General features: G+C 41.9%; 1 protein-coding gene across 2 annotated transcripts in view; it reads right to left on the bottom strand.

Annotated features, from left to right (window-relative positions):
* Positions 1-19,975: 19,975 nt before the first annotated feature.
* Vxn (vexin) overlaps positions 19,976-27,086 on the bottom strand; it is a 28,700-nt gene continuing 21,589 nt past the window's right edge. For both annotated transcript variants that reach the window (XM_078017105.1, XM_078017106.1), the window contains 2 exons: positions 25,362-25,453; positions 19,976-22,403 (listed from right to left, as the gene is read on the bottom strand). In XM_078017105.1, the coding sequence (XP_077873231.1) occupies positions 22,220-22,403; positions 25,362-25,453 (276 nt within the window). In that variant the 3' untranslated portion in view covers positions 19,976-22,219. The remainder of the gene's footprint in view (positions 22,404-25,361; positions 25,454-27,086) is intronic.

The following is a 27,086-nucleotide window of genomic DNA, read 5'->3' as shown; positions in this document are numbered from 1 at the left end:
TGTATAAGAAAATTCCACAGCCCAGACATGATCATGTCATTCCTGAATTTAAAAATCTTTGGTGACCCACTGCGGCTCACGTTTAGACATTTGGGACTACCTGAGACCTAATCTCAAGCATTCCCTTCCACTGTTCTCTCTCACACACCAAACAGATTCTCTCATCTCCTCTGAAAAACCTGTCATCTCCTCACCAGTGTTGCTTTTCAGGGCTAGAGGCCCTTTATACTATCATTCTATCTACCTATCTGTCTACCTATATTTATATATTTATTTTTGTGGAGTTTGGGATCAAACCCTGGGCCTTGAACATGCTAAGCAAGTGCTCTGCCACAGGGTTACTCCTCCAGCCTTTAAAAAATGTTCTAGCCTCATCTCTACCACTTAAAATTCTCTTCATCTGTGGAAGGCCCAACTGTTTCTGCTACCTCATTCATGAAACTTTCCTGGGTCTCCTGAGCCAGGAATTTTCTTTTCCTTAGCTGAACATTCAGTGTTTGGTTTGCATTTCTCTTTTGATATCACTTGCTTTCTACCTGTTCCTATAATTATTTAGGTACATTTTTGACCACGTCTTTATGTACCTGATAGCATATAGCTCATGCAATGCACTTAGTAAATGCTCAGATGTTTCTTGATTGACATGTGAAATGAAATTCACAAAACTGCATTCACCGGTGCTGATGTGGTGACACAGCAGGACAGCTGCAAAGCAGGTGAAATGGAGATCTAAGAGCAAATGACTCCTGACCACCTCAAAGCACACAGGCTTTATTCCCTTGAATTGAATCTGCTGGTAGCTTGCCAGTCTGGTCTACTTTCCAATGAGGGCCTATTTTCTTTTTCCCCTTCTCTTTTCATCTTTCAGTCCCACACACCTGCCTACATCCCTCTCAGGAGGAATAATGGAAGAATTGGAAATACAAGATGCATTTAAGGAAAAGAAGTACTAATTTTGAAAGATTATGTTGTGGTTAGACTAATCTTAAAATACAGGGAGTTTAGTTTTGATCACTATCTGCTTATTGCTTACTTTTTTTTAGACCATATTTAAAGCAAACTTTAGTATCTCAGGGGCTCTAAAGCAGTGCTTCTCAAGCTAGAATGGGCATACACGCAGCTAAAAGAACTTATTGAAATGCACATCCTGATTCAATAGGTCTAGGTAGAGGCTTTAATTCTGTATTTCTGATAAGCTCCCAGGTGGTGCTGCCTTTGCTCTGGTTCCATGGACCACACCTAAAGAAGCAAAGATTTATAGATAACTTTTTAATTGTTGGCACCACCTAAGTTTCTCAAATCACCTTTCTCATTTTGAATTTTCATAATATCTTGTTTAGCCTGTGCTTGAAGCCCATGTAGCAGATTTCATTTTGTTATAGGTATGCCATACAATAGAAGTAAAGTCCATGAGACCAAAGTCATCTCCTCCTTTTATTTCTCTAATAAACTTCATATTGCTAGGAGAGAATAGGTCTTCATAAATGTTTGGTAAAATTAGTTAATGAATGAACAAGTGGGCAAGCATAATTTAAGACTATATTCCTGGGCATGACTGTGCCCTTCAGAGAAAACTTGAGTCCAGCAAAGGAAAGCAAGGTGGACAAGAAAGGTGAGGGATGGAGCTGACCTCAGATCTAAAAGAGGCGCCATTTTGAATTGACTGGACCATATGTCCTTTTGGATGCTGTGGGTTCCCAATCACACTTTGGGATGTGTCACTAGAAAGGACAGACTGCTTAGCATATGGCAATCGCCATGTATAAAATTTTAGTATTATGCACCTCTGGGGACTTTTCCCTGTAATCCCTGTGATGACTCAAGTGCTAATTAGAGAAACCATGGAGTATCCAGGATATTAGCCTTTAATTTTTATTTTTTCATCCTTGTTTCTTTTTGCTCATTTTCTAACATTTTGGCACTATCCATCATCTCTCATTCACAGAGCTTTCTATATAAGATCTCTTCAGAGCATTCCACTCTTCCTGTGAGCTTCCTATGACTCCCTACTGCTAACCAGAGTCACAAATAAATGCTTAGCATGACATTCTGGGTCCTTCCCCTCTTCTCAGTCTTGTCTTCCACTTCTCCTCTATACATTTTACTGCTGTTAAATTAACCATTTTCCAGTCTTGTAGCACATCCTCTGTCCTCCCCAGTTTTTTTTGTTGCTTTGGCTAAAACCCTCTTTTGTTCACCTCTTGCTCCTGCTCCTGCACAATCCCAGTTTGCCCTGATCCTTCTGATGCCCCAGGCAGAATGAATGTGTCAGTCCCTCTCTGGGGCTTCTACCTCTGCAACCCCTGTGTTTCTGCAATTCTCACACTACATCCCAGCTAGAGCTCTACCAAGATCTTACCTGCCTTCTTCCTTTTTTCTTCAGCACCCAGTGGGCACTCAAATCACAAGTACTTATTATCCACTATTCATCACAACACATTTTCCTTTCTTCTGACAATCCAGAAGGAATTTGCATCAATCCAGCACTCACTGTGTGCCAATCATCACCTCCCTATCTTATTTATGCTTTACAACTTCTCCATGCAGTAGGTTAGTTATCACATTCATCATATACATGAAAACATCAAAGACCAGGGTAGTTAAATCACTTGCTTCATGAACTTCTGTAGGTTTGGGGCCCAGGATGTAGCCATCAGCTGAAAGTTGGAGCTCTGAAAGCCTAAGTTCTGCTTAGCATGTGCTGACTGCATGAGTCTTCTTAATAAGGATGATAGGCTAGTCATGGAGGCTGTTAGCGGCATCTGAGTCACTCATTCCTGAGTCAAGACTTCAGATAGTTAGTGGAATTTCCCCTTTTTCCTCTCCCTGTACACTGATATGACTCAACTGGAGGCCACAGTAAGTAGGGAGCTCACTGACTTGGTAGGTATGACATTGAGGGTGGGACAACATTTCTAAACCACAAGTAGCCAAATTATTTCCTTTTTCAAGAGGGGTTGTTGCTGGTCATGCTTCTGCAGCCATCAAGTGAAAAACAATTTCAAAAGCTTTTTGTTTTTTCTTCTTTAATGACATCTAAAGATAAGTGATTTCATGCTTACTTGCCTAGTGTTTGAGATGCACTGCAGCTGTTGGGTAAGAGGCCAATCTGGGATCAGAGTGGACACAAACACACTTAGTATCTCTGTGACCTTGAGGAAGTTATTGAACCTTTCTGAGCCTTTGATTTCTCATTTAGAGAATGTGGTTGCTGGGAGGATGACCTGAGAGTATTTGTGAAAACAAACGCTGAGTCCATAGCAGCCACTCACGTGTTGGCTAAATGTGAGGCCCCAGATCTAGTCTTCCCTAACATTCATCTCTTTTGGCAATCCTGCTCAAGCATGGAAGTGCGTAAGCAATTCTAGAAATGGGTAGGCTATAAATTACAAGTAAATATTCAATGATGTATCTGAATATTTAAATAAGGGTGCCTTTGGGGATTCTATTTCTTCTTCTGAAAAACATAGACTGTGGGGGAAATGAAGTGAGAGTAAAAGAGTGAAAGTCTTTTATTTATTTATTATCCTAAATCAGCATACCGGAATAATTGGGCCACTATCATCTGAATCCCCTGGATATTTTTTATTGCTGTTTTTATTTAAATTTTAGTTTTTATGTTTTCTCACCCTAACTTATCATAATTGCTGGGCGTGAAACCCAGGAATATGCATTTATGAGGAGATTCAGGGTGCTCAGCTGCTTTTCTTAACCCTGTAAAACTTGCCAATAAAAGGTACTTTATTGGGGCTGACTCAATGGTAGAAGCACTCGCCTGGCACATGTGAGGCACTGGGTCTGATCCTCAGCACCACATAAAAATGAATGAATGAATAAATAAAGTATGTGTCCATCTACAACAACAACCACAAAAAGGTGCTTTACTAGAGTTGTCTGCCTGCTCTGATCACCACACCCAGTCCCTACTCCCTGCTTCCAGAAGATCCCAGGCCCACATTTGGCATTTGTTGATTGCTGGAACGCTTCAGGGCTGGAGGTGGTTCAACATGATTTGTTTTGGCAGGAAAACTGAAGACAATAGACGTAAGCTGTCATTCCTGTGTTGTTTACAGCACTAGGATTTTAAATCATAGCTTATGATTCAGAGCAAACAAGAAGATTGATTTAGATAACTGTGGTATTGATATCTAACACTGATTCTTTTTTCTTGAGGGGCAGGGCATCAGGGATTGAACTCAGGGGCATTCAACCACTGAGCCACATCCCTAGCCTTATTTTTTATTTTATAGAGACAGGGTCTCACTGAGTTGCTAAGTGCCTCGCTGAATTGCTGAGGCTGGCTTTGAACTTGTGATCCTCCTGCCTCTGCCACCCAAGCTGCTGGGATTTCAAGCATTCACCACTTTGCCCGTCCTTCTAACTTTAATTTTGATAATTCAGAAATTCTGATGGTCTCTACAGGTAAAGTGAAATGCATGAACCTGCTCTATTGTGGTGGGTGCCCTCTGCCTCACACTGCTTGGAGGCTCCAGTGATCTTTCTACCTGTGCCTGTCTATTTTCTATCTTTGGAGCAGGAGCTAAAGTCTGGGAGGGAATATGGTATTTTGCACCATTGTTTTGCACAAGCACATTGATACAAACTTTAAAAGAAGCCTAAGATAAAGCTTAAAAACCTTACATAACTCTAAAAATTTTAGATGATTTTGTTACCAAATGAAGAGCTTCACTGGTCCCAACTGGAGGGCACAGGATGTAAGGAGCTCATTCTGTTCCCAGTACTCACCTCCATAGTGATGCTTCAGAAGGCCTCTGAGGTAGAGTTGGCGGGATGGTGGTGGTCAGGAATATGTAAACCAGCAGCTGATGGAAAACCACAAGTAACAATATGGTGGTGGTGAGTTTCCCTCACATGTGTCCTCAGGAAGCATATTGTCATCCTTGGGGAATTTTACTTCTTTTTTAGGAGTCCACTAGAGTCTTGAGAGTTCTACATCTCACATCCTCTGATTTCCCTTTTTAAATTACAACACCCAGATTCTGTGACTTTTGGTTAATGACAAATTTGCAAATACCTCAGTTTTTTTTCTAAGTTTCTTGATTATGTCAGTTGAATTAGTTTTCCAACACCAGAAGGGGCAAGGGAAGATGGAAAGGGGAAATATCTGAGATAACAATAGGCTGTCCTCAGCAACAAGCTGTCCAGAAAAGGCTTAACCATATTTCTAATAATTATCTTAACATATTTTACATCAGCGTTAGTTGGTATTGCTAAATTCCTTTATGATATGGGTTGGAGATGGTGCCCTGGAAAGCTAACTTAGTTTGAACAGACATTTCAAAAATATTTTTAGGTGGGTGTGGTGAAACATGACTGTAATCCCAATGGCTTAGGAAGCTGAGGCAGGAGGATCAAAAGTTCAAAGCCAGCCTCAGCAACTTAGCAACTCAGTGAGACCCTGTCTCTAAATAAAGTATAAAAAAGGGCTGGGATGTGGCTCAGTGGTTTAGAACCCCTGGGTTCAATCTTCAATGTGTGTGCATATACACACATGTGTATGTATGTGTGTGTGTGTGTGTGTGTGTGTGTGTATATATATATATATATATATATATATATATTTTAAGTTAGATTAAAAAAATAAGTGAAGAGATACATAGTTAAAAGAAAAAAATCAAAGGAAAAACTAGATCCAATACAAAGGAGAATTGTTGACAAGGATTTGGGGGTGGCAGGGAAGAATAAATAGGAGAGCATTGAAGGTACTTAGGGCAGAGAAACTATTCTGTCTGATATGATAATGGTAGATACATATCATTACACATTTGTCAAAACTTGCAGCATATACAATGCCGAGAACAGCCCTAATGTAAATTGTGATCATTCATTAATGGTGCACCAATATTTAGTCATCCATCATAACAAATATACCCCGCTAATATGTTAATAGTAAAATTGAAAGGGTGAAGGAATATATGGGAGCTCTCTGTACTCTGCACATTGTTTTCTGTAAATATATATAAACTAAAATATAAATTTAAAAGCAAGATAAAAATTAAGATGCATTTGGTAAAAAAAAAATTCAGAATTCAGAAGCATGTATTGTGAAGCACAATGTGATTCTCCCCACTCCTGCTCCCCAGTCCCCAAGATTCCACCCTGAGGCAATGATCATTGCCAGTTTCTAAAATATCCATCCAGAGAGATTCTCTCCAAGTACAAATATATATCTGTGTGATAGCCTGACTTTTTTTCCATACAAATATTGGACATATGTATGTATTTCATTAAAAAGAAATAAATTATAAGACTAATACAGAACAGAGAGTAACATAGGAAGCAAAGTCTCCTATAAACGGTGGCAGCAAACTTCAGGGGGAGCACATGGGTTTGGTTTTACTAGAGAGTTGGCAGCCAGGAGGCTATTCATCCGGTGACATCACCTCCTAACCGTCTTTGGAACTTCTCTTTTGTAATGGCCCTTCAGAGTCTGCAGGACAATTTGTTTTCCTGAATCTTTTTTAAGAGCACAGCCTTGAAGCCCTGAGAGTTGCCTGTGCACCTGAATTTACTAATGTGCTCACCCTGTTGTCTGCTTTTTATATATTTTAGTTGTAGATGGACAGAGTACCTTTATTTATGTTTATGTGGAGCTGAGGATCGAACCCAGTGCTTCACACGTGCTAGGCAAGTGCTTCACCACCGAGCTACAAACTCAGCCCCTGTTGTCTGCTTTTTATATAACAAAAAGCAAACCAACCCATGACCCTCACCTACTCCCACTACATGCAGGGTGGGATGTAGTGAATGTGGATTCACACGCTCCTTTGCTTCTGAGAAAATGAATACTAATATGGCAGCTTGATTTGTTGCTGACACTTTTCCAGATTAAATTAAACAAACTCCAGGAAATGAAGACACTCAACCTGTATTGTTCAGTACAATAGCTACTGGCCACATGAGGTTGTTGAATACTTACCACTTAATTATAGACTATTGACAATTTACTTATTTGTTAATTTTTTGACCCACTTTCTTTCAATCCTCGCCTTTCCACCAGACTCCACTAAGATATAAGCTCCATGAAGTTAGGGATCTTTGTTTTGATTACTATGTATCTAGATCAGCATTTGCACAGAGTAGGCTCTCCATAAATATTTGTTGAATGAATGAATGAATGAATGACTTCACTTCTTGGCTGGAAGAGTTTTCACTGTGGTTAGAGAGGGAATAAATGTACATCCATGAAATGTGTAGGGAAGAATTTAGGGATACATAAAACTTAATTTTAAATTGTTTGTTATAGGTTATAAATGCTATTAGAAACCACAAGAAGGAAATATCAATGAGGTTGGAGACAGATGTGAGTTGAAATTCAAAGGAAAAAAATGCTCAGTTCTGGAATTTGTGTGGGTCTCAAGAAAGATGTAACTTTAGTTAGATGGATGGTAGGCAATGCTACAAGAGTAAATTCTCCCAGAAAGTAATTATGAAGCAAGAGAAATAAAGAGCTGGGACCTCCATTTCAAGGGACATCTACAGTTACAACATGCCAGTAGGAAGAAAACCCAGCCAAGAATCCAGGAAAGAGAAGGCCAGGGAGACAATGTTCTCTGCAGCCAGAAACCTAGGGAGATGGTAAAAAAAAAAAAAAAAAAAAAGGAGTTACCATTTGTTATTACTTAATAGATTTTAAATAGCCATGCTGTTGCTTGGTGTAGTTACTGTACCAAGTTATTAATTAGGAATTAAACACAGAGGCACTTTACCTCAGAGTTACATTTCTAATCCTTCTTTATTTTTTATTTTGAGACAAAGTCTTGCCAAGTTACTGAGAGTCTCATTAAGTTGTGGAGGCTAACCTTTCACCTGCAGCCCTCCTGAGTCTCTGGCATTATAGGCATGCACCACCATGCCCAGCATTATTGCAGTTTGGGTAGTTGCCAAAGTAGGAGCTCTCTTATTTAGGCTTAATTGATGAAAAACAGAGATTTAAATTATTCTACAATTTAACCTCTTCATATTTTTCTAAAAACAGGTCTCCTTTAAAATAAGATATTATTAATTTCTAATTATAAAGAAAGTGATACATAATTTAGAGCAACTGAATATGGGTTAAATTACATTGTAATTGTTATTAGTCATGGCTTTGCTAAATCTTGGCACCCTAATTTAAAGGAAATGTTAAAATCTGTTTCACTTATTTGGGTGAAACTATAGGTTCTGGTTAAATTACATTGTAATTGTTATTAGTCATGACTTTGCTAAATCTTGGCACTCTAATTTAAAGGGAATGTTAAAATCTGTTTCACTTATTTGGGTGAAACTATAGGTTCTGGTTTGCTATGGATGGTCCCTGCTAATTTATTCTGGCACCCTGCCTGGATTAACATTTGTCCCAGAATTACTTAAAGGAGGTATTATTATTTCTGGTACAGAGAAGCAGGGGTAGGTCTGGTAGACTTCTACTTCCAGTTTCTGCTTCTGGCAAGTAGTAGGTGAGACACAGTGTGGTGGACAGAGTTCTTCCTTCATCACCTGGTTACATCTGAAAGGCAGCCAGGTATACCTGTCTCATCTCTTCAAGTTTTCCAGACGCAGCAGAGCTGGTGCTCTGTTTTCAAGCACAGCATTCAGGCTGTTTGCTAACAAAGTGAAATGCTCCTGGATAGGAGCAGTAGAGACATTTGATTTCCTCTGGCCTAGGCAGTGATAGTTGATGCTGCTGTACTAGCTGTTGATTGCTGTCAGCAACTGGGTATAACAGCTAGGTGCAGTGATCCATGTTTTGGCCTGTGACATGTCAGGCTACCAGTCAATTTTAAATATAGAGAAAATCCAAGGTAGATGTGTTTTGAAAATACAGGCTAAGCAGTTATACTTTAAGGAATATAGGGAGTAGTTGGAAAGATCTTGCTGCATTTTTATAGCATTTATTGTATTGTATAATTCTACATTTATATATTTATATTTCTTAATGTAGTAGGATTAATAGATCCCCCTCCTGTCTCCTCCAGTGTCCAAAGATATCCATGTCCCCTAATCCCAGGAACCTGTGAATATCTTACTTCAAAAATAAAAAATAAAAAATTGCTAATGTGACTAATTTAAGTATCTTGAGATTATTCTGATTTATCCGCATGGCTTGATGCAATCAAGGTTTGTATTAGCTTTCCATCACCATGATGAAATACCAGATAAAAATAAATTGAAGGAAGAAAGACTTATTTTGGCTCACAGTTTCAGAGGTCTCACTCCCAGGTCTTCTTGAAGAGAGTCAGAACAATCATGACATACAGGCTTGATGGAGCACAGCTGCTTACCTCAAGGTGTCAGGGAAGGGGCAGAGGTGGAGGACAAGATACAGTCCCCAAGGGACTTTTTGTATAACAAAAGGACTCAATTCCTTCAACTAGGTCTCATCTCCTAGTTTCCACCTTCTCTCAATAGTCTATTCAAATTATGAACCCATAAAGGAATTAATCTGCTGACAAAGTTAGAGCCCTCATGATCCACCCCCATTTCCTAAAGCCCCACCTCTGAACATTGCTGCATTGGGGACCAAGCCTTCAACATATGAAAGAAACTTTAGAGAACTTTTCAAATCTGAATCATAAACATAAGGGCCCTTCTATGAGCTAGACAGGAGTGGAGTTAGTAGTGGAGGGGGCAATCAAAGAAAGAGGGTGGGATGATATGAGCCAAGGAATGCAACTGGACTTTGGAGTATGAACAAGGAAAAGAAACATGCTTCCCTCAAAGTCTTCAAGAGGAACCCAGAGAAACCAGGTTGGCTAACACTTTGAATTTAGTCCAGTAAGACTGATTTTAGCTTTCTGACCTCCAAAGCTATAAGATAATAATATCATGTAGTTTTAAGTCACTAACTTTGTGGTAATTAGTTATAACAGTAATGGGAAACTAATATACTTAGTAATGCCTTTTAAATTTTGCAATAAATTTCTCTGCCACTGATCAATTAAAAATGTGTTTAATGACAAAAGTTGGGATATGGCTTAGAGTTATATAGTACTTGCTTAGGATGTTTGAGATTCTGGGTTTGGAAAAGAAAAATTAGATATCAGATTTCTGTGTCTCAGATCATCCATAATTAATACACCTATTGCAGAAAGTTTTGTCAACATTTATGACCCACAATAGAGTGGGGTTGGCAACATATTATTCAGGAGAAGCAGAAGGCACCCATTGGCTTCTACTTCAAAAATTCATTGTATTTTTTGAGGAGACTGAGCAGAAAAATGGTCAGCTGTGTAACAGGGCCTCCTTGAAATTAAAAGTTGCTTCCCAACTTCCTGAAAATTGCTTTGCATCTGAATTTCCCAAACCTCCAAAAACCTGAAAGTGATATATATATATATTTTTTACTAGCACAGTGTGGCTAAACCTACTTATGTATACCTTCTGCCTTGTGTCCTATTATACTCCTGAGCCCTCTGAAGATAGACATTTGAGACAGAAAAGGTCTCCTCTATCTTGGTCAGGCTAGCTTTGAATAAACCTGTTTCCCTTTACCAACCTCTGAGAGCCAAGAAGAGCAGTAAAAACTTCCTTCCTGCTAACAGGTGCAGGAGGAATATTTACATATCACTCAGTATAACATGCCTTTTCATTTAGATCAAATGCTATTTCTTCTAAATTAATTTCCTTCACTTTCTCTGCCAAGTTTCCTTGTATACATACAGAAGTGAAGCAATGGATATAAATTTGAGGGCCTTTTTGTTGTTAACAAATCATCTGGCTGCATTTAGATGAAAATCAATTGCAAGTGTTTCATCAAATTGTTCAATGAGTGAAGAGCCAAAAAAATTTTAGTATTGGAAATTTTTTAAATAAATTGTAGCTATCTGGAAACAAAATCTCAAACAGGAAGATATTAGGATTTATATCTAGAAAAGCAAAAGAGAATTTGAACAACTAAATATTGGGATTCCTTAAACTTGGTTCTGGATTATCCAGATAATAAAATCATCTTGTTACTGAAGTAACAGCCATTTCTTTCAGGTCCTGGATTGTGTCTGTACTTACACTGGCACAGGTGTCAAGTAGGTGAGAATTCCTCTAATTGTTCCAGGCTAATAGGAAAAGAATGGAGGAGGACATAAGTGAATGATGAGTTGGAGCCCAGAGAAGTTCATGTGATGAGACAGTGCCTGGTACAAAGAAGCTTCCTGGTACTTAAATAGAACTGGGGGTGGGTGGTGGGGTGGACTGTATGCTTGCATTTCTATTACTAGCTAGCTTTGTGTACAGTGGGTTAGATTCTGCAAAACAATTCAAGCTGTTACGTTTAAGTCATCATGTAATTTGGATTTTGTTGATATTGAAGTTTTGTCCATATTTTTATAAGCTTGTTTTTTTCTACCTAACTATAATCTGCACATATTAAATAAATTGAGCCAGTAATGGGAAAACAAGTGATTTTCCAAGAGGTCTATCACTCATGTTTGAGAAAAACTATTGTTGATACTGTTCAATTTCTACCTTGTATCAAAATACACAAGGCCTGGGGCTGGGGTTGTGGCTCAGCAGTAGAGTGCTCGCCTCACCTGTGCGAGACCCTGAGTTCCATCCTCAGCACCACATAAAAATAAATAAGTGAGATAAAGGTATTATGTCCAACTACAACTAAAAAATAAATTTTAAAAAATACACAAGTCCTGTAGCTTGTGACTGAATGGGAGACGGTGGGATGAAAGCCCCAGGGAGAGCTTCATGCGCAGGGACCCCAGAGAACTCATATACAGAGAGAAAGGAGATCTGAGGAAAACGTGGGGCCATGATGGTATTCAGAAAGGGAAGAGTAGCCTCGTTGACTGGAGTACCAAGAAGGAAACTCCAGGTTGGGCCTTGGCGAGACGAGACACTCAGTGCAAGGGAAGCTCCCCATCCAATGAGAGGTGGGACTGGCCAATCCCAGAAAGGAAGTCCAGAGTCCTGAGTGACAGGGGAGGATAGGCAACAGTGGTTTGGTCATTGAAGTACCCGGATAAAGAAAGCAGATTTGGTCTCCCAGGTAGAAGGAAGCCATCGCTGTTCTGTGTCAGAAAGAATAATGGGTGGCTAAAATGCAAAATTGTGTGCCTAGTATTACTGTCTACTATTCAGTTTTTGCCAAAAACATTAAGTAATAATCTCATTTTTATAGTCACTTGAAATTGCATGAGTGTGTCTATCACAATTAAGTGATTTTGTGAATTTTTACTTTATTTAAAAAAATTTTTTAGATGTTGATGAACCTTTATTTAATTCATTTATTTATATGCGATGCTGAGAATCAAACCCAGTGCCTCACACATGTTAGGCAACTGCTCTACCCCAGCTCAAATTTTGTTAAATTTGAAAAAAAAAATAAAATAAAATTGAAAAGTTGAAAAAAAAATACACAAGGCCTGTCTCTCAAATCCCTTGAGACTCTGTTTTTGCTGATGTGCTAATGAGTTAATGTGCTGTTACCCTTGGATCCTTCTGGCAGTGGGGATGTGAGGCCTTCTTGTCCCATACAGTAAGAGGTCATTTGGGCTAGAGGGTCTTAGTACCCTTTAGTTCCACAGTGGATGCTGAATTTGCCCAAGATTGAGCTGTGTTTTGTGCAAAACTCTGGCGTACTTTGTAAAAGCAGGGTAACTATAGCCTTGGGAAGCTCCCTGAGTAGACATGGGCCTCACTTCTCTGGCCCATCCAACATACTTGTCTGGAAGACTCTTCTGTTGCCACCAGCATAGGTACCATTCTGGCCTTTGGGTAGAATTCCTGCTGCCTCATGGCTTGCTGGTAACCCCTTCCTGGGTACTGGGCCTTCTTCTACATTGCAGGACGTAGCACTGACAAGATAATTCTTTGACACGAGAACCTATTATCCCTTGGACTCGGAGAGACAGGTTACTGTAGGTCTTCCCCAGGGCCTGATTTTTCTACAAGTATGATCAGTAAAGAAATGAGCTTAAATTCCAGTCTCAGCCTCTCAGTGACTACCAGCTCTGGATATTCAAACACAACAAACAAGTTAGAACAAAATACTCCTCTCTTGTTTTTATCTTATTATAATACACATTTATTATAAGAAATAAAGAAATCCCTGCTATAAAAATAACAAAAAAAATCTCACGTAATCCCACTTTCAAAGGTGATCTCTATAAATGTTTTGGTGTATAGTGTTTATGCATTTCTAAATATAAAATTATGTCACCTTCTCTTGCTACTTTTCTTTCATATATCTAGCAAATATTTATTGAGAGAACCCTATATGCTCTTTCTCACAGCAAAATGCAGCACAGTCCTGGCCTCTAAGGAATTACAATTTGATAGAAAGAATAAGATATTTCCTTGGGCTGGGATTGTGGCTCAGCAGTAGAGTGCTTGTCTAGCATGAGCAAGGCCCTGGGTTCAATCCTCTGCACCACATATAAAAAAATAAAATAAAATAAAGGTATTGTATCCAACTATTTCTAAAAAAATAAATGTTTACTAAAATATGTTAAAAATAAGATATTTCCACAAATATCCAATCCTGATTTCAACATCTACTGAAGCAGCCAGTGTGTTGCTCTCTGCTGGGTCTCAGACATCCACTGGACCATAGAGAAATAGTATATGGTGGGATGCTGGCCTGGAGAGAGGGAATCTATGCACAGGGTGTTCAGAATTATTTTAAATTGTCTACTTATTTATCTATTCCTTTATTTTCCTAAACCAAGTGTGTAAATCTGCTAGGAAGTAGATACAATTTTGGTTAAAAAAAAAGCATAACAAAGTTTATCATATTAACTGTTTTTAGGGGTACACTTCAATTATGTTAAGTATTTTCATATCATTGTGCAACAAATCTCTAGAACTTTTTCATCTTGTAAAACTGAAAGTCTGTACATGTTGAACAACGAATTCCCTATTTATCTTTTTCTCCAGCCCCTTGGGCAAATTCAGCATCCACTGGCAACCACCATTCTATTTTCTGTTTCTATGAATTGGACTACTTTGGATAACTCGGCCATATGTATATTCTTACCCTAACTTTGCAGAGGAGTAAGTTTTGACTCCATTTTATAGGTAAGCAATCTGGGATGACAGCCTATATGCAAAGTACAGTCAGAACTATTCTCTTCCTCCTCCTCCTCTTTCTTTCTCCTTCTCTCTTTTTCTTCTCCTGCTCATATCCCCTTGATTCAGGCTGACTTGTGATGCCATTAAAGTGTTCAAACATCTTGCCTAGAAATGCTTCCTGCTCTCACAGTAGAGAAACTTCCCCAAATCAGTTTTTTGGCACCTTTCCTTCAGGTCCTGTCTAACTGACTCCCCTTGGAAAAACTGGTGGGCCTCTATCCTTTCTTTTCTTGGCAAAACAGTGCTCACCTTTCAATACCCAGCTCAAGTGTCACTGACTCTTCCTGTGAGATGCTTGCTCTTTTATTTTCTTTAAGCAACATACAAATGCCTAACACAGGCTATATGGTTATGTAATTTGTTTATGTTGACAAATTAAACCAGTGCACTGTCCAAGAGCAAGAGCATTTTATTTTGCAATCCCAGTGTCCAGCTGTTTACTGAATTGTGAGTTGCTCCTGTCTGAAATTACTCTTTCTCTTTTCTCTTTTTCTTATTTTCTGTTACCTCAAATTCCCACAAACTAATTTCTATCTCACTTCTTCTACAACATATTTCCTTACCTCTTCTTGCCTGCCCAAATAGTTCCAACTTAGGTACTTTGAAAATTTTTTAATTTTAATTTTTAGTACTGGGTAATGAACCCAGAGGCAGGGAGTTGCTAAGTTGCTTAGGGCCTTGCTAAGTTGCTGAGGCTGGCCTCAAACTTGTGATCCTCTTACCTCGGCTTCCTAAATTGCTGGAATTATAGGAGTGCACTAACCGTACTGGGCCCAAGTTAGGTACTGTTAATTCTGTGTTTCCTTAGGATGACTTTTGCTTTCTGTTGTTTTGCAGTGAAAGCAAGTGTACTTTTCAAAACTCAGCATTAAATTGTGGTGGAGGGTGTGTTTCTGAAATCCTTGTCACAAATTCAGGTTTTGTGCTGGAGGAGGATTTCTTCTTCTGGAGGTCCCCAGCCCTAAAAGAAGCTTGTGGGTGGGAATTAGGCCTGAGGTTTTATTTATTGCATTGCAGGCAGAGTAAGGCGACTAGAAACATCTCCAGGCTGGAGAAATGTTCTCACATCAAAAATCCTACCTGTTTTTCCTGTGCCTTGCCCCCTCCCATTACACATGCCACAGGGGATTTTACACGAGGGAGGCCAGGGCATTGACCTGTGCGGCTGCACACTGTTTGTGCTGTTGCCCTGGACACTGGGAAGACAACTGAGCGGCTGTCTTTCGCAATCAGCTCACCTGCTGAGTAATGGGCTGGCTGAGGGCCTGTTTTGGCCTCCTGCCTCCCTGGAGCCATAGGCAATATTTTGTCTCTGAAACTGAGCTGTGGTTCTGGTCAGGAACACTGAAGAAGTTCCCACCCTTCCAATCATCAGTAAGGGAAATGGAAGAACCAATCTCATGGTGGTGTTCAGAAGTTTTTATAAGCTAGTGCATTTGAGACACTTAGCACGGTGCCTGGCACATCAAAAAATGAATGTAAATCCCTGTTAACACAGTTGCATGCGTCTTAAAGAATAGCAGGCTTCCACACGCCAACTGTTGGGCCCAGGAAGACATGTAGGGTTAAGCTGAGAGTTCAGGCAGACCCTGGCACCCAGCCCTGGATGCCTGGGGGGGAAGGGGGTCAATCTATCCATTCAGAGCCTGGGGATGGCTTTCTACCCTCCTGCTTCTTGGGCTAGAAAGACAAGGAATAAATAGGCAGAACATTCAGGCATCTGTTCTTCTCCCTACTTCCTACTTCCTTCCTAATCTCCAGCTTCCACCAACCACATCCTGAGGAAGAACAAGAGCAGATGGGGAAATGTGGTTCTGTGGCAGCACCCAACTCCCAGGGCTGTGAGGCAGTCTGCTGGAACGAGAGCCTGGTCAGGCTCTGGAGAGCCCAGATAACAAACAGTTCTGCTTTTGTTCTGGTTTCTTTATGTGGTGGCAGAGGGCAGATCCCTGAGGCTGAAAGCCCCTCCACCTCCTATCCCTCACTCCTGGGAGGGTGTTCTTTCTAGACTGCAGGGGGTAGGGAGCTCTGTGCCTGCTACCAGTCTGCTTCTACTTTGGCACCTGCTCCTCCTGTAGGGAAGTGCTTCCTGGGGATTTTTTTTTTTTTCTTCATGACACATGACTTCTCCTGGGTTATTTGGGGATATGGGACTTGGGTATGAGACTGCAAAGCCTGCTTTCCTGGTGAGGTCACTGTTCCTTGAGTTATTACCTTGCTTTCCTTGGCCTGAGCAAGCAGCAAGAATGCCTTGGAGGAGTGTTTGTTTGTGAAACAGCCGATATCTGCCTAGTTACACCCAAGCAGACGGGTCTCCACCAGACCCCATCCCTCAGCAGTGCTTCAGTCCTGTGGGTACTTGGCTCTGTCACCTGCCTTGGAATGGAGGGGCTAGAGCATGGGTGAGGCAAGAGGGGCAGGAGCTGGCTTCCTTCTTTTGGGATGGGAGCATGCAGGCAGGGCTTCTGGTCTCCTGGGCTAATGTGCTTTGTCGGTTTCATCTGAGGGCTAATTTTGCCAGTAGGGAATGCAGGCAAGATGCCAAGGGCAGTCCTTGGCAGCAAGCAGGCAGCTCCTGGAGAGAGAGTTTTTTGAATTCAAACGAGCAGTTACCACCCTCCACTTGTTGCTTGTGAGCTGAGGGCCACTGACCTGAACCAACCTGGCAGGGCATGTGGCCACCTCAGGCTTCAGGCATCAGCTCCACATGCTACACCAGTAGCCTGGAGGCTCTGCCTGACAGTCACTGAGGAGACTGGTCCCTGAGCTCTGAAGATGATTCTATTTTCAGTTCCTGACTAGCTCTTCAGCCCTCACTCCTGACTTGAGCTGCCTGAGTCACTTCTCCCCACGCCCAGTTCTGCTTCTTTCTGAATGGAGTGGGTAATCATAACACCATATGTTAGAAGAGCAATTCACAATTTACAAAGCCCTGTTATGTACTAGCTCTCCTGTGATCTTTCATCAGCTTGTGAGGTTGACTGGGCAGGTCATTTAATTCGTGTTCACAGATGAGGCAAAATAGAGGCTCAAAGAACTTCAAGCACATTGACCAATGAAACTCTCTGTACAATAAATGTGGGGCTGGGTCTCTGTCCCAGGCTTCCCCACCTCTATACTCTCCAGGGGGCTCATGGTTATTGGGCTGAGGAGTGCAGACACCTGTAGGACCACCTGTCAGGGCTATTTTCTATCTTCTTTACAGAGGACATTTGCTTCTGGGAGTGTTGTACTTTGAATCCAAAGAATTTAAATGCTGGGGAGAAGTCAATCTCTAGACTAAGTGGAGGAAGTAGGCTGCCGTGTCCTACCAGGGGATCTTTCACCCTTCCATTCACCCTCCCTTCCAACACATGAGGAAACCTCATTTCCATTCTCCATCTACTTCCACTCAGGTATAAATGACTGATAATCCGGCCACCTTACATTCATGTGGTCTCTACTTGAGCTTACATGACAGGCACGTTCAAACATGTCTTCAAGAGGACAGTCGAGATTTTTAACAACTGGCAGAGCATAGGCCAAGGACCAGTGAGGATAATTGCAGGCCATTACGTGGAGCAGGTCCTGGCGCCTCTCCCTTCCACTGTGCCAGGCATTACCCACAACTGCTGGTCCATGGGGAGGTTGGTGAGAGGCTCAGGGAGGGGTGGGGCAACCAGGGCCAACAGGGATGAAGTGGGGGGAGGATGTGCTTCAAGGTGCTCTGGGCATTGGCCCTTGCTCACCAGTGTGGAATACCCCTGCGCTTTCATAACTGTGCAGCCACACTGGTGCCTATCAGCTATATGTCAGCCGATATCTTCAATCTTCTCTAGGATTTTGGAGGAAGGTATGACGTTTTCTTTTTCAAGTGCTGAGGAAACTAAGTCTCTGTGAGGTTCCATAGCATCTCAAGCCCTCACAGCCAGTGTTTCTGGCAATCAGGGCTTTAGATCATGGTGTACCCAAGACAAAAGGCCCTAAGTGGAGGGAGGATGTGGGATTCCTGGTGGCCAGAGGACAGTGTGAGGGCTTAGGTCCCACCAGAGTTCAAGGTACAGAGTGTGGGGAAAAATAGAAAAAGGAACAGAAGAGGTAGGGATGTGTGTATGTGTGTTTGACTAGGAAGATGGTGGGTGGGTGGGGGGATTGACAGGGAGGCACTGAGAAACAGAGAGCAAGCTGGCCCTCACCCACAGTTTTGCTGTGGCCAGAACTAGTGTCCTGAATGACACCAAGAGATGATTTTCGTAGTTCACATTGCCTCTTGCCCTTTATCTGAACATTGTTACCCTTGGAGCACTCCATGTGGCATCTGTGATTTTCGAAATGGCTGTGCTTACTCATCAGGAGCTGCTGCTGAACTGTTGTTCCCCCACCCGCCTGCCAATCACTCAGTTGCCTGGCTAGGTAGAATCCTTAGCTCAGTAGAGTCTGACATCAGCAAAGTGGGTCTTTGAAGTGGGGTCTTTTCCAGAAGAATGCCAGGGGTTCCTGGGGCTAAATCGGAATTTCAGTTTGCTTCTGTGTGGATGGAACCCCAAACGTTGGCCAGCATTTGCTCCTAACTTTGGGTACCCCTGCCTAATAGGGGCCAGGCAAGATCTAGATCACCTGTCCTTCTGGGAAAGCCCAGGCCCCTCAGGTTCACAAATAAAACTGATCACTTGGAAAGGAGGATTAGACTCATGGCAACTGTTCTTCTCTGGGTCAGCCCAGAACTGGAGACATAGCATTTGGGTCTCCAGGAGGGTTATGGGGAGTGTCTGTGATGTGGGACTCTACAAGCCTCTCAGCTTGGCTTCTCTACAGACCCCCCCAAAGGGAACAGGAATGAGGCTGGCACAGGCTCAGCTACCATGTCCATGATAGCACCAAGTGTCAAGTTTCTGTGGCTGCCATTACCCAATCTTCGTGCTTCCTCCCAACAAAGGGAAATGATAGGCGTGAGCCTTGTCCCAGGTCCAATGTGACAAAATGAAAAATTAAGTGTTGAGGCAAGTGGCCTGGCCTGCAGAGCAAGATCTTTTTCCCTGTGCATCATAGTGATGCATTTGCCACAAACCTCACGGAGCAGGCTGATTTTGTGATAAGAAATTAAAAAACAAAATGCAAATTCTAATCCTTTGGAGAGTCATCTTTGCCTGTATTTTTCCTTGCTTGTCCTTCGGTCTCTGCCAATTTAGTGTCAGAGACAACGTGTCACAAGATTCCTTTTAAAATTGGGCTCTGGCTGGTGCTGCTTTTCCTACCCACTGCCCATCTGCTGGTTCTACAGGCAACCTTGGTGCTGGGTAGGGTGGGGGAAATCGCCAGAGAGCTCTTAAGTAAGAACTGAAATATTTGACTGGCCCTGATCCTAACAGAGGCAATGTTATTACCCTAAATGTCCTGGAAACCCTGTTGCCTCTGGCATGAGAAGACTCCAGGCTTGGTCATTCCTGGACAGCCGTCTGCAGCAAGCCTTGGCGTCCTTCTGCAAGTGGCTGTGATATGAGTCATGGGGGTAGTCACCAGTGAGGCTGAACATGGTGGGCACACAGTATCTTCCCTGATCAGGAAAGAGGCCAGCAGGCTGGGGATGGCCACTGGATCCCCTAATGTTTGTGGTGGGAACTGAGGGATCATATTAGCAGGAAGGACAGAGAGACCCCAAGAGGTTAGGTCATCTAGTCAGGGTCTCATCAATAGAGGCCCTGGTGTTAACTGCTGGGCATGGCCTGTAATATCAAAACCAGACATTGCTGTAGGGTGGAAAGAACATGCTAGATTCTTTCTTACCATCCCTTTCATTTATTTGTATTTTATATAAAAAAAAATGATCCCTCTCATTTCAAAGAGCCCGTGACGTCTAGATATATAATTCTTTTCCTTTGTGAAAAATCTTCCTCCTGTTCAATGAGGGAGCCTCAGACACACTCTTCTGGTGGTTTATTAATGTCACAAAGCACACTTTATTTTTATTTGAACTCGCCAAATGTTCTATACAAGGCAAACACTTCACCATGAAATATTTAAATTAAAAATAAATAAGTTAATTCCATCCTACATAGATCTTCAGCTGCCACATACAAATAAAAGACATCAGTTATAAATTAAATAAGTTAAAATAAATAGTCATAAGAAACTCTATGTGGTCCAGCAAGATTACCTGTTTGTTCCCTAATTTTGTTCTGGACCCCAGTTTCTACGCTGTATAAGACATTGGACAGTTCATTGGGATAGCCCCTTTGTGAAAAAGCCCTTAAGCATGAGTTTCCAAATCATGTTGGGTGCCAGGATCAGGTACTTGAGTCTAGCACAATGGCTGAAGGCAGAGATCAGCAAGGTGAAAGCCCAGAAGCCCAGGCCTCTTACCCACCACCACACCTCTGGGAATTTACCTGGAGATACAGAAACAGGAAATTCAAAGAGCACAAAGCAAGATGTTACCACAGTGCAACAGTCAGAAATATCCTTTGAGTCTGAGATGTAGAATGGTCACACTCTAGTTTGTACAAAAGACATAGCAATTTCCAACACAGTCATAGGCTAAATTTTAACTACAGAATTTCTGATTTCATTAAATAGGTTGAGTTAATTTAAACCTCTTAATTAGAAAACAAGCCTTCTGGAGGCAGAGTTCAGGTCACAGATGAGGACTATTCAAGGCCTGTCACTAATCCCCTCCGCGGGCAAGGCATCACTCATCCATCACTGACTCTTTCAATTCAAATCCCTTCTCCACATACTCTAGGCAGCCTCTACCAATCCATTAGCTTTAATGCTTGAGACAAAAACTCATTACTAACCCTAGTCCTTCTCTATGTTCTGAAATCTTTCATGTGAAGGAGTATGTATAACACAGGCATTGAAGCTGGACACCCATGTATGTTAGGTGCCTTCAGAATAATCATTTAACATTTTTGAACTGGCATCTACATATGAAATGGATAAAGCCATCTAATTTGGTTGTTAGAAAGATTAGGATAATTTCTATAAAGTGCTCAGTATCATGCCTGGCACATAGTAGGCATTTAATAAATGATAATTATTATTACCATTGCTATCATGTGATCATTTTAAGGCTATTGATGTTGAAAATGGAATTGGTGATGACATTTCCATTGATAGAGGAAAGCATAATATTATATATTAGGTTAAACCACATGGATATTCAATTGTTTTGACCAATAGAAATGGCAATGTCCCCTGGTTCAGTCCAATATGCAATGGTCTAATTCATTCAGATCACTTACATGTCCTAACTTTATCATGGTTGTTCCCAGAGACACGTGCCTATCATTTAAAAAGTTCCTCGAATCAGTTGTTAGAGTAAGCACAGCAGGGAATCTGCTGAGGGAATTTGAGGATCTGGTAAATGATCCTACCACTTCACATAACCAGGGGAGGCCTTGATTTCCCTATCTATAGACTGGGAATCATTTTTTTTTTCCAACTGGGGCTTTGTGATAAGAAGAGATAACGGATGGGAAAGCACTTTCAAAAGTTACAATCATTGGACCAAAGCAAGGTATTATCAATTCTACTAGATTATGCCACTTAAGAAAACATTAACATTTAATTTTAATGTTTTTCTATAGAAAAAAACTGCACATAAAAGAACAGAGAAGTCATGCAATCATGCCAAATGACCATCAGAAATGATCTTGATGATACTGTCAGGTAGATATTAGAAGTATTAAGTAGATACATAGTGCTTTGTCCTTAGAATTTGTACCTCATCAAGGTGAAATAAACATGAAATGGGAAGAGTGAGAACCATGGGGTTTACAAACCCCTCAAAGGTCAAGCTTTTACATTCATGCCAGAAATTATACATTTTGGAAAAACCCACGAGGAAGACAGAGGGATTGCCTTTGTTCTCCCCTGTAGATTTTTTAAATGGGCTGGCAAAGTTTGCTTTTGGTATAGTTATGCCTAAAGATAGGGATATAAACTTTATGACCTCCCAAAGTAACTTTCAGACCCACAGTTTTATTTTGCCTTCAAGGGACCGTTCCTTTTCCACACCCTAAGCTGGGTGATTGGCCAGTGAGGGAGGATGATGTTTGGACCAGCTACTAGCACAGGTGAGTGTGGCTCAGTCCCAATCCTCAAGTTTTCTTCTCTGTCCTGTGAACCTCGGCCAATGCAAGGCACCTGGGAAGGGTCACCTCTAGTCAGCCTCGAAGGCGCTGTTGGTGGCTCCCACATATTCAGACTTCTTCTTGTGCCTGGTCCACATTTTCCGGAGGATGCCAGGGACACCGCAGGAAGCACTGCCTGTCAGTGGCAGGGAAGCCTCTGCACCCTGGGGGAGAGTTGGATACTCTTCCATCATCTTCTTGAGATGTCTGGATCTAAAGAAAAGCCAGGGGTGGGTAAGGTAATCACTTCACTGAACCAGATACTCTCCTCCTCTGCTTCTCCATCCTGTGATTAGGCTCTGCAGAGCTGAAGGGTTTTTGGGGGGAGACCCACAAGAAAATATCCCCCATGGGGAGGCTCCTATAGGGTATGGGGAGGACATGATTCTGGGCACAGTGAGTCATGGGATCTCATGTTCTGCTCCTGTCCCCATCTTTGGGGCCTGACCTTGTAAAACCTCCATTTTCCCATCCTTCCCACCTCCACATGAGAAATCTTGAGAAAAGGGCAAATTCCCCAAAGCATCAGCCACTGAAAGAGTGTTTGCCTCGGGGTTGAATCCTACTTTCCACTTACTAGGGGACTCAAGCAAGTGACTGAACCTTTATCAGCCTGTTTCTTCATATGCAAAGTGGGGATAATTCCTAGGGCGTTTGTGGAGAGGAAAATGAGGTGATTAAGCATTCCTGTGCGTGCATGTTGTAGACCTTCAATAAATGTGCATCTCCTGAGGTGCTCCTTTTAGGCAAAAAATAGAAGTCTTTTCAACACTGAGGTCCAGGAATGAGAATAACTGAGTTGAGAGAAAGAGTCATTTGAGAACCCTTTGCCATGCAGCTATGTGGACCTGAAAGTTGACCTCTGTTAAGGCACAGTGAAGTTTGTGCTGGTCTACTCAAACTCAGCTGTTAGCAACAGCTATCACCACTTAGAAGGATTTGTAAATGAGAAAGTAATACAAGCCAAATGATGATATTTTTTTAAACTTTTCTCCAGTTAAGTCGCAATACATTGAATGACACATAGCTTTTATTTTTTTTTTTTTAAACTAAGGATTGAATCCATGGTACTCTACCACTGAGTCACACCCTCAGCCCTTTTTATTTATTTATTTTTTTATTTTGAGACAGGGTCTCACAGAATTGTGGAGGCTGGCCTCAAACTTGTGATCTTTCTGCCTCATCCTCCCAACTTGCTGGGATTACAGGCGTGTACCTGGCTATGATTTGGCTTTTATAATTTATATTTAAATATGGGTTGTTTCCTCCCAAAAATCATGTTAAAATTTAATCCCCATTATTAGACATTAAGACCCTTCTCAGAAGAGGATATACAATCAATCAACAAGCATATGAAAAAATGTTCAACATCTCTAGCAATTAGAGAAATGCAAACTAAAACTACTCTAACATTTCATCTCACTCCAGTCAGGATGGCAGCTATTATGAAGACAAACAACAAGTGTTGGCGAGGATGTGTGGGGAAAAAGGCACACTCATACACTGCTGGTGGGACTGCAAATTGGTGCAGCCAATCTGGAAAACAGTATGGAGATTCCTTGGAAACCTTGGAATGGAACTATCATTTGACCCGGCTAGCCAATTCCTCAGTTTATACCCAAAGGACTTAATAACAGCATACTACAGGGACACAGCCACATCAATGTTTATAGCAGCCCAATTCACAATAGCTAAATTGTGGAAACAACCCAGATGCCTTTCAGTAGATGAATGGATACGGAAACTTCGAATAGTGTGAAAATACTTTGTGTACAACCAGTGACTTGAAAAATTGTGCTCTATATGTGTAATATGAAATGAATTACATTCTACCATCATGTATAACAAACTAGAATAAATAATTTAATAAAAAAAAAGCACAAGGAAAAAAAGACATTAAGAGATGGGGTAGGCAATACTTTAAAGAGGTAATTAGGGCTCTGCCTTCAGGATTAATTCATTCTTGCAATTAATGGGTTATCTCTGGATTAGGTGTGCCAGAAAAACAATTTGATGGGCTGGGGTTGTAGCTCAGTGGAAAAGCGCTTGCCTAGTATTTGTGAGGCACTGGGTTCAGTTCTCAGCACCACATACAAATAAGTAAAATAAAGGTCCATCAGCAACTAAAAAAATATTTTAAAAAAAATTTGGCTAGGTCTCTTCTACATTCCCTATCTCTAGCCATATGATATCTTATTGCCAGGGGCTCTGCCAGCCAAAAAGCCATCAGAGGCAGCCTCTTGACCTTGGCTAATGCCATGAACCAAATGGCTATTTTCTTTATAACTTAACCAGTCTGCAATATTGTGTTATTAGTAGCAATAATAATAATAATAATAATTAATGGACTAAGACAATATTTTCACACGTGGTCTTTTGGATGTGTGCTGAACACTTTCCCAAGAACATGGCTTCCCAACTATTGGTTGGAAGTTTCTTGAACAATGTTAACAGCAGTTTGAGCTAAACTCTCAGCACATGATTTCATTCAGCTCTCTCAATAAGCACTCTGGATGGGTATTCCTGTCTTTCCTGTTTTTCTGCTTGTTTTTAAATAGATGAGGGTGTAGAGGGCAGAATAACTTGCCTGAAGTTGGAGTGGGTGGAACTGCTAGGCTAGAAAGCAGATGAATTGCAGATTCTTGCTGTCTTCATGCATTGAAGGCAGTGAGGAGGCATTGGAGGAAAAGCCACTCCTATTACCCTAGCTGCTGGCTCTGGATTAGAGTTAACAGGATCACTGGGGTTATAGTTTGGTTTGAAATCACAGTATTTTATAAATTTCTTTACCTGTGGGCAGGGGCCCCTAAATGAATTCATGAGGCATTTCTGACATCATTGGGTAAACAGGAGGTTCTGAGTATGGCTTGCAATTACATTCATCTAATTAACCAAAAACCCTCCCAAGTGACAATTCTTTAAGCCTAAAGACTGGTGTTAATGAAGTGGAAACCATGAAAAACATTTCGGCTTAATCTCAGGGAAACAGTTGATGAGGCGCTACCCAGACCCAGGATTATGTCCCTCATTACAAGGTAATCTACAGCTGGCATGGGTTTTGTTTTAGTATTTTGAGAGTCTGAAAACCAGACCACCTGTTACTCTCCTGCACAAGACCAAGACGGGGTGGGGAGCCCTGCACCTGGCAGGGCTGGAAGGCACCATACTTACCCTCTCCCCAGAACAGCTCCGTTCTCTGAGCCTGTGGCTGCCACCTCTGCTGCAGCCGGAGATTTCACTGAGATCCGGGCCACTGGAGGAATCTGTGTTGTGAGGAAAGGAGAGGGAATTGAGTAGTGTCCATGTTCCACCCTGGGAACTACCACCTACCTGGGCAATAGCTGTCTTTTTACCCTTGTCCAGTATTAGCCCTAAAAAGCCTTGTGATAACTGAGCTGGGCTCTACCTCTAAAGTCTGATTCAGCAGATCTGATAGGTGCCTGAGCATCAGCATTGCAAACAGTCTCCCAGATGCTGCTGGTCCTGGGATCCCACTTTCAGAACTGGACTAGAGACACTTGAGTGTCTCTCAATTGAGTGCCGCTCAGTCTTACATGAGAGCTGTCACCCTCCCACCAACATCATCTGTGTTGGTTGTCAAGCTGCCTACACTACAGTCAGCCTCTCCAATTGCTCTGCTGCAGCCTCCAAGGGACAGTTACCTCAGATCTCCTGGTTTGTTAATCAGACCTTCCCTACATCCTGAAATCGCCAGGACTTTCCACAGCGGGCAGACTGAGGCCAACTCTGAAGCTGTTTCTGGAAGGTTCCACAACACTGGATTCAACCCTATCTATGGCAGCTCAGCCTTCTGCTATTCCCCATGTGTGTCATTAGGTCCACTTCCTGTTCCAGCAGGAGTGGACCTGCATTCCTTAATGCTATTCACAGCTCTGTATCTCATCTCTGCCTGTCCTTCAAGGCAACTTTTTCCAGGAAGCCTTCCTTTAGCCTGGTGGACCAAGCGGCTCTTTCTCTGTCTCCAAGTCTCCAGAGCACTGTCTATGTGACACATTATGGCATCCCACCCACTCTGGTTTTAAGATTCTCTATTTGCTTCATATATTTGTCCAGTCTCTTAGTCTATAGAAAGATTGACAGGTGAGTGGCAGAGTCTGGGACTTAACCTATTTGGTTAGCCCCTCTCAGCCCTTCTACAGGAGGTGGTAAGGACTCAAGGAGCATGTACTGAATTGAAAATTAACTGATGGCCTAACCAGAGCTAAGTCCAGAGGTTGCTTGTCAAAGGACACACATTATGCTTTGTTCTTCCACCCCAAGCCAGATCAAAGGCTTCAAGTCATCACATTCCTGAAATCACTGGGAAATTCCAGGTCAAGGGCACTGCTGTTTGCCACCTCCTTCTCGCCTGAGCTGGCCAAAGGTTGTAGGCAGAGTTACTGTGCCACCTTGTGGTCCCTCCCAAGCACATCCTCCCCTTGGTGCCAGTGGCCCTGCGAATGTTCACCCACCGCTCCTTAGCTTTGGAGGAAAGGCCTTTGTTCACACTCCTTTCCCCCTCTTTCCTTGGTCCCATCTCACCCAGTGCATGTCTGTATTGAATCAGATTTAATTGTGTGGGTTCTAGATTGCTCTCCTGCCCTAGGGTAATGAACTGTGGGACTCAGCCTCACTGTTTCCAGGCCTGTAGAAAATGCTGCCTCTTCCTCCTCTTCATCACTATCACTTCATACCTATCACTACTCTATACCACCCCAGCTCCCTCTGGCCAGTTATTGCAGCTGCTTCTCTGCCAAGGGTGCTGTCTGAGCCTACCCGAAGGCCTGGGGGCAGGTAATCCAAGGTCATGAGCTACTCACTTTTCCCTTAACCTTGATCCAGCTCAGCCAAGGGTAGCTGTTCTGTCACAACCTAAGGCATCAACTGCCTGGTCAC

The sequence above is a fragment of the Ictidomys tridecemlineatus genome, chromosome 7, assembly GCF_052094955.1.
Source record: "Ictidomys tridecemlineatus isolate mIctTri1 chromosome 7, mIctTri1.hap1, whole genome shotgun sequence".
In the NCBI taxonomy this organism is placed as follows: domain Eukaryota; kingdom Metazoa; phylum Chordata; class Mammalia; order Rodentia; family Sciuridae; genus Ictidomys; species Ictidomys tridecemlineatus.
Note: the sequence above shows the minus strand (reverse complement) of the source record. Positions and strands in the feature narration are given on the sequence as shown.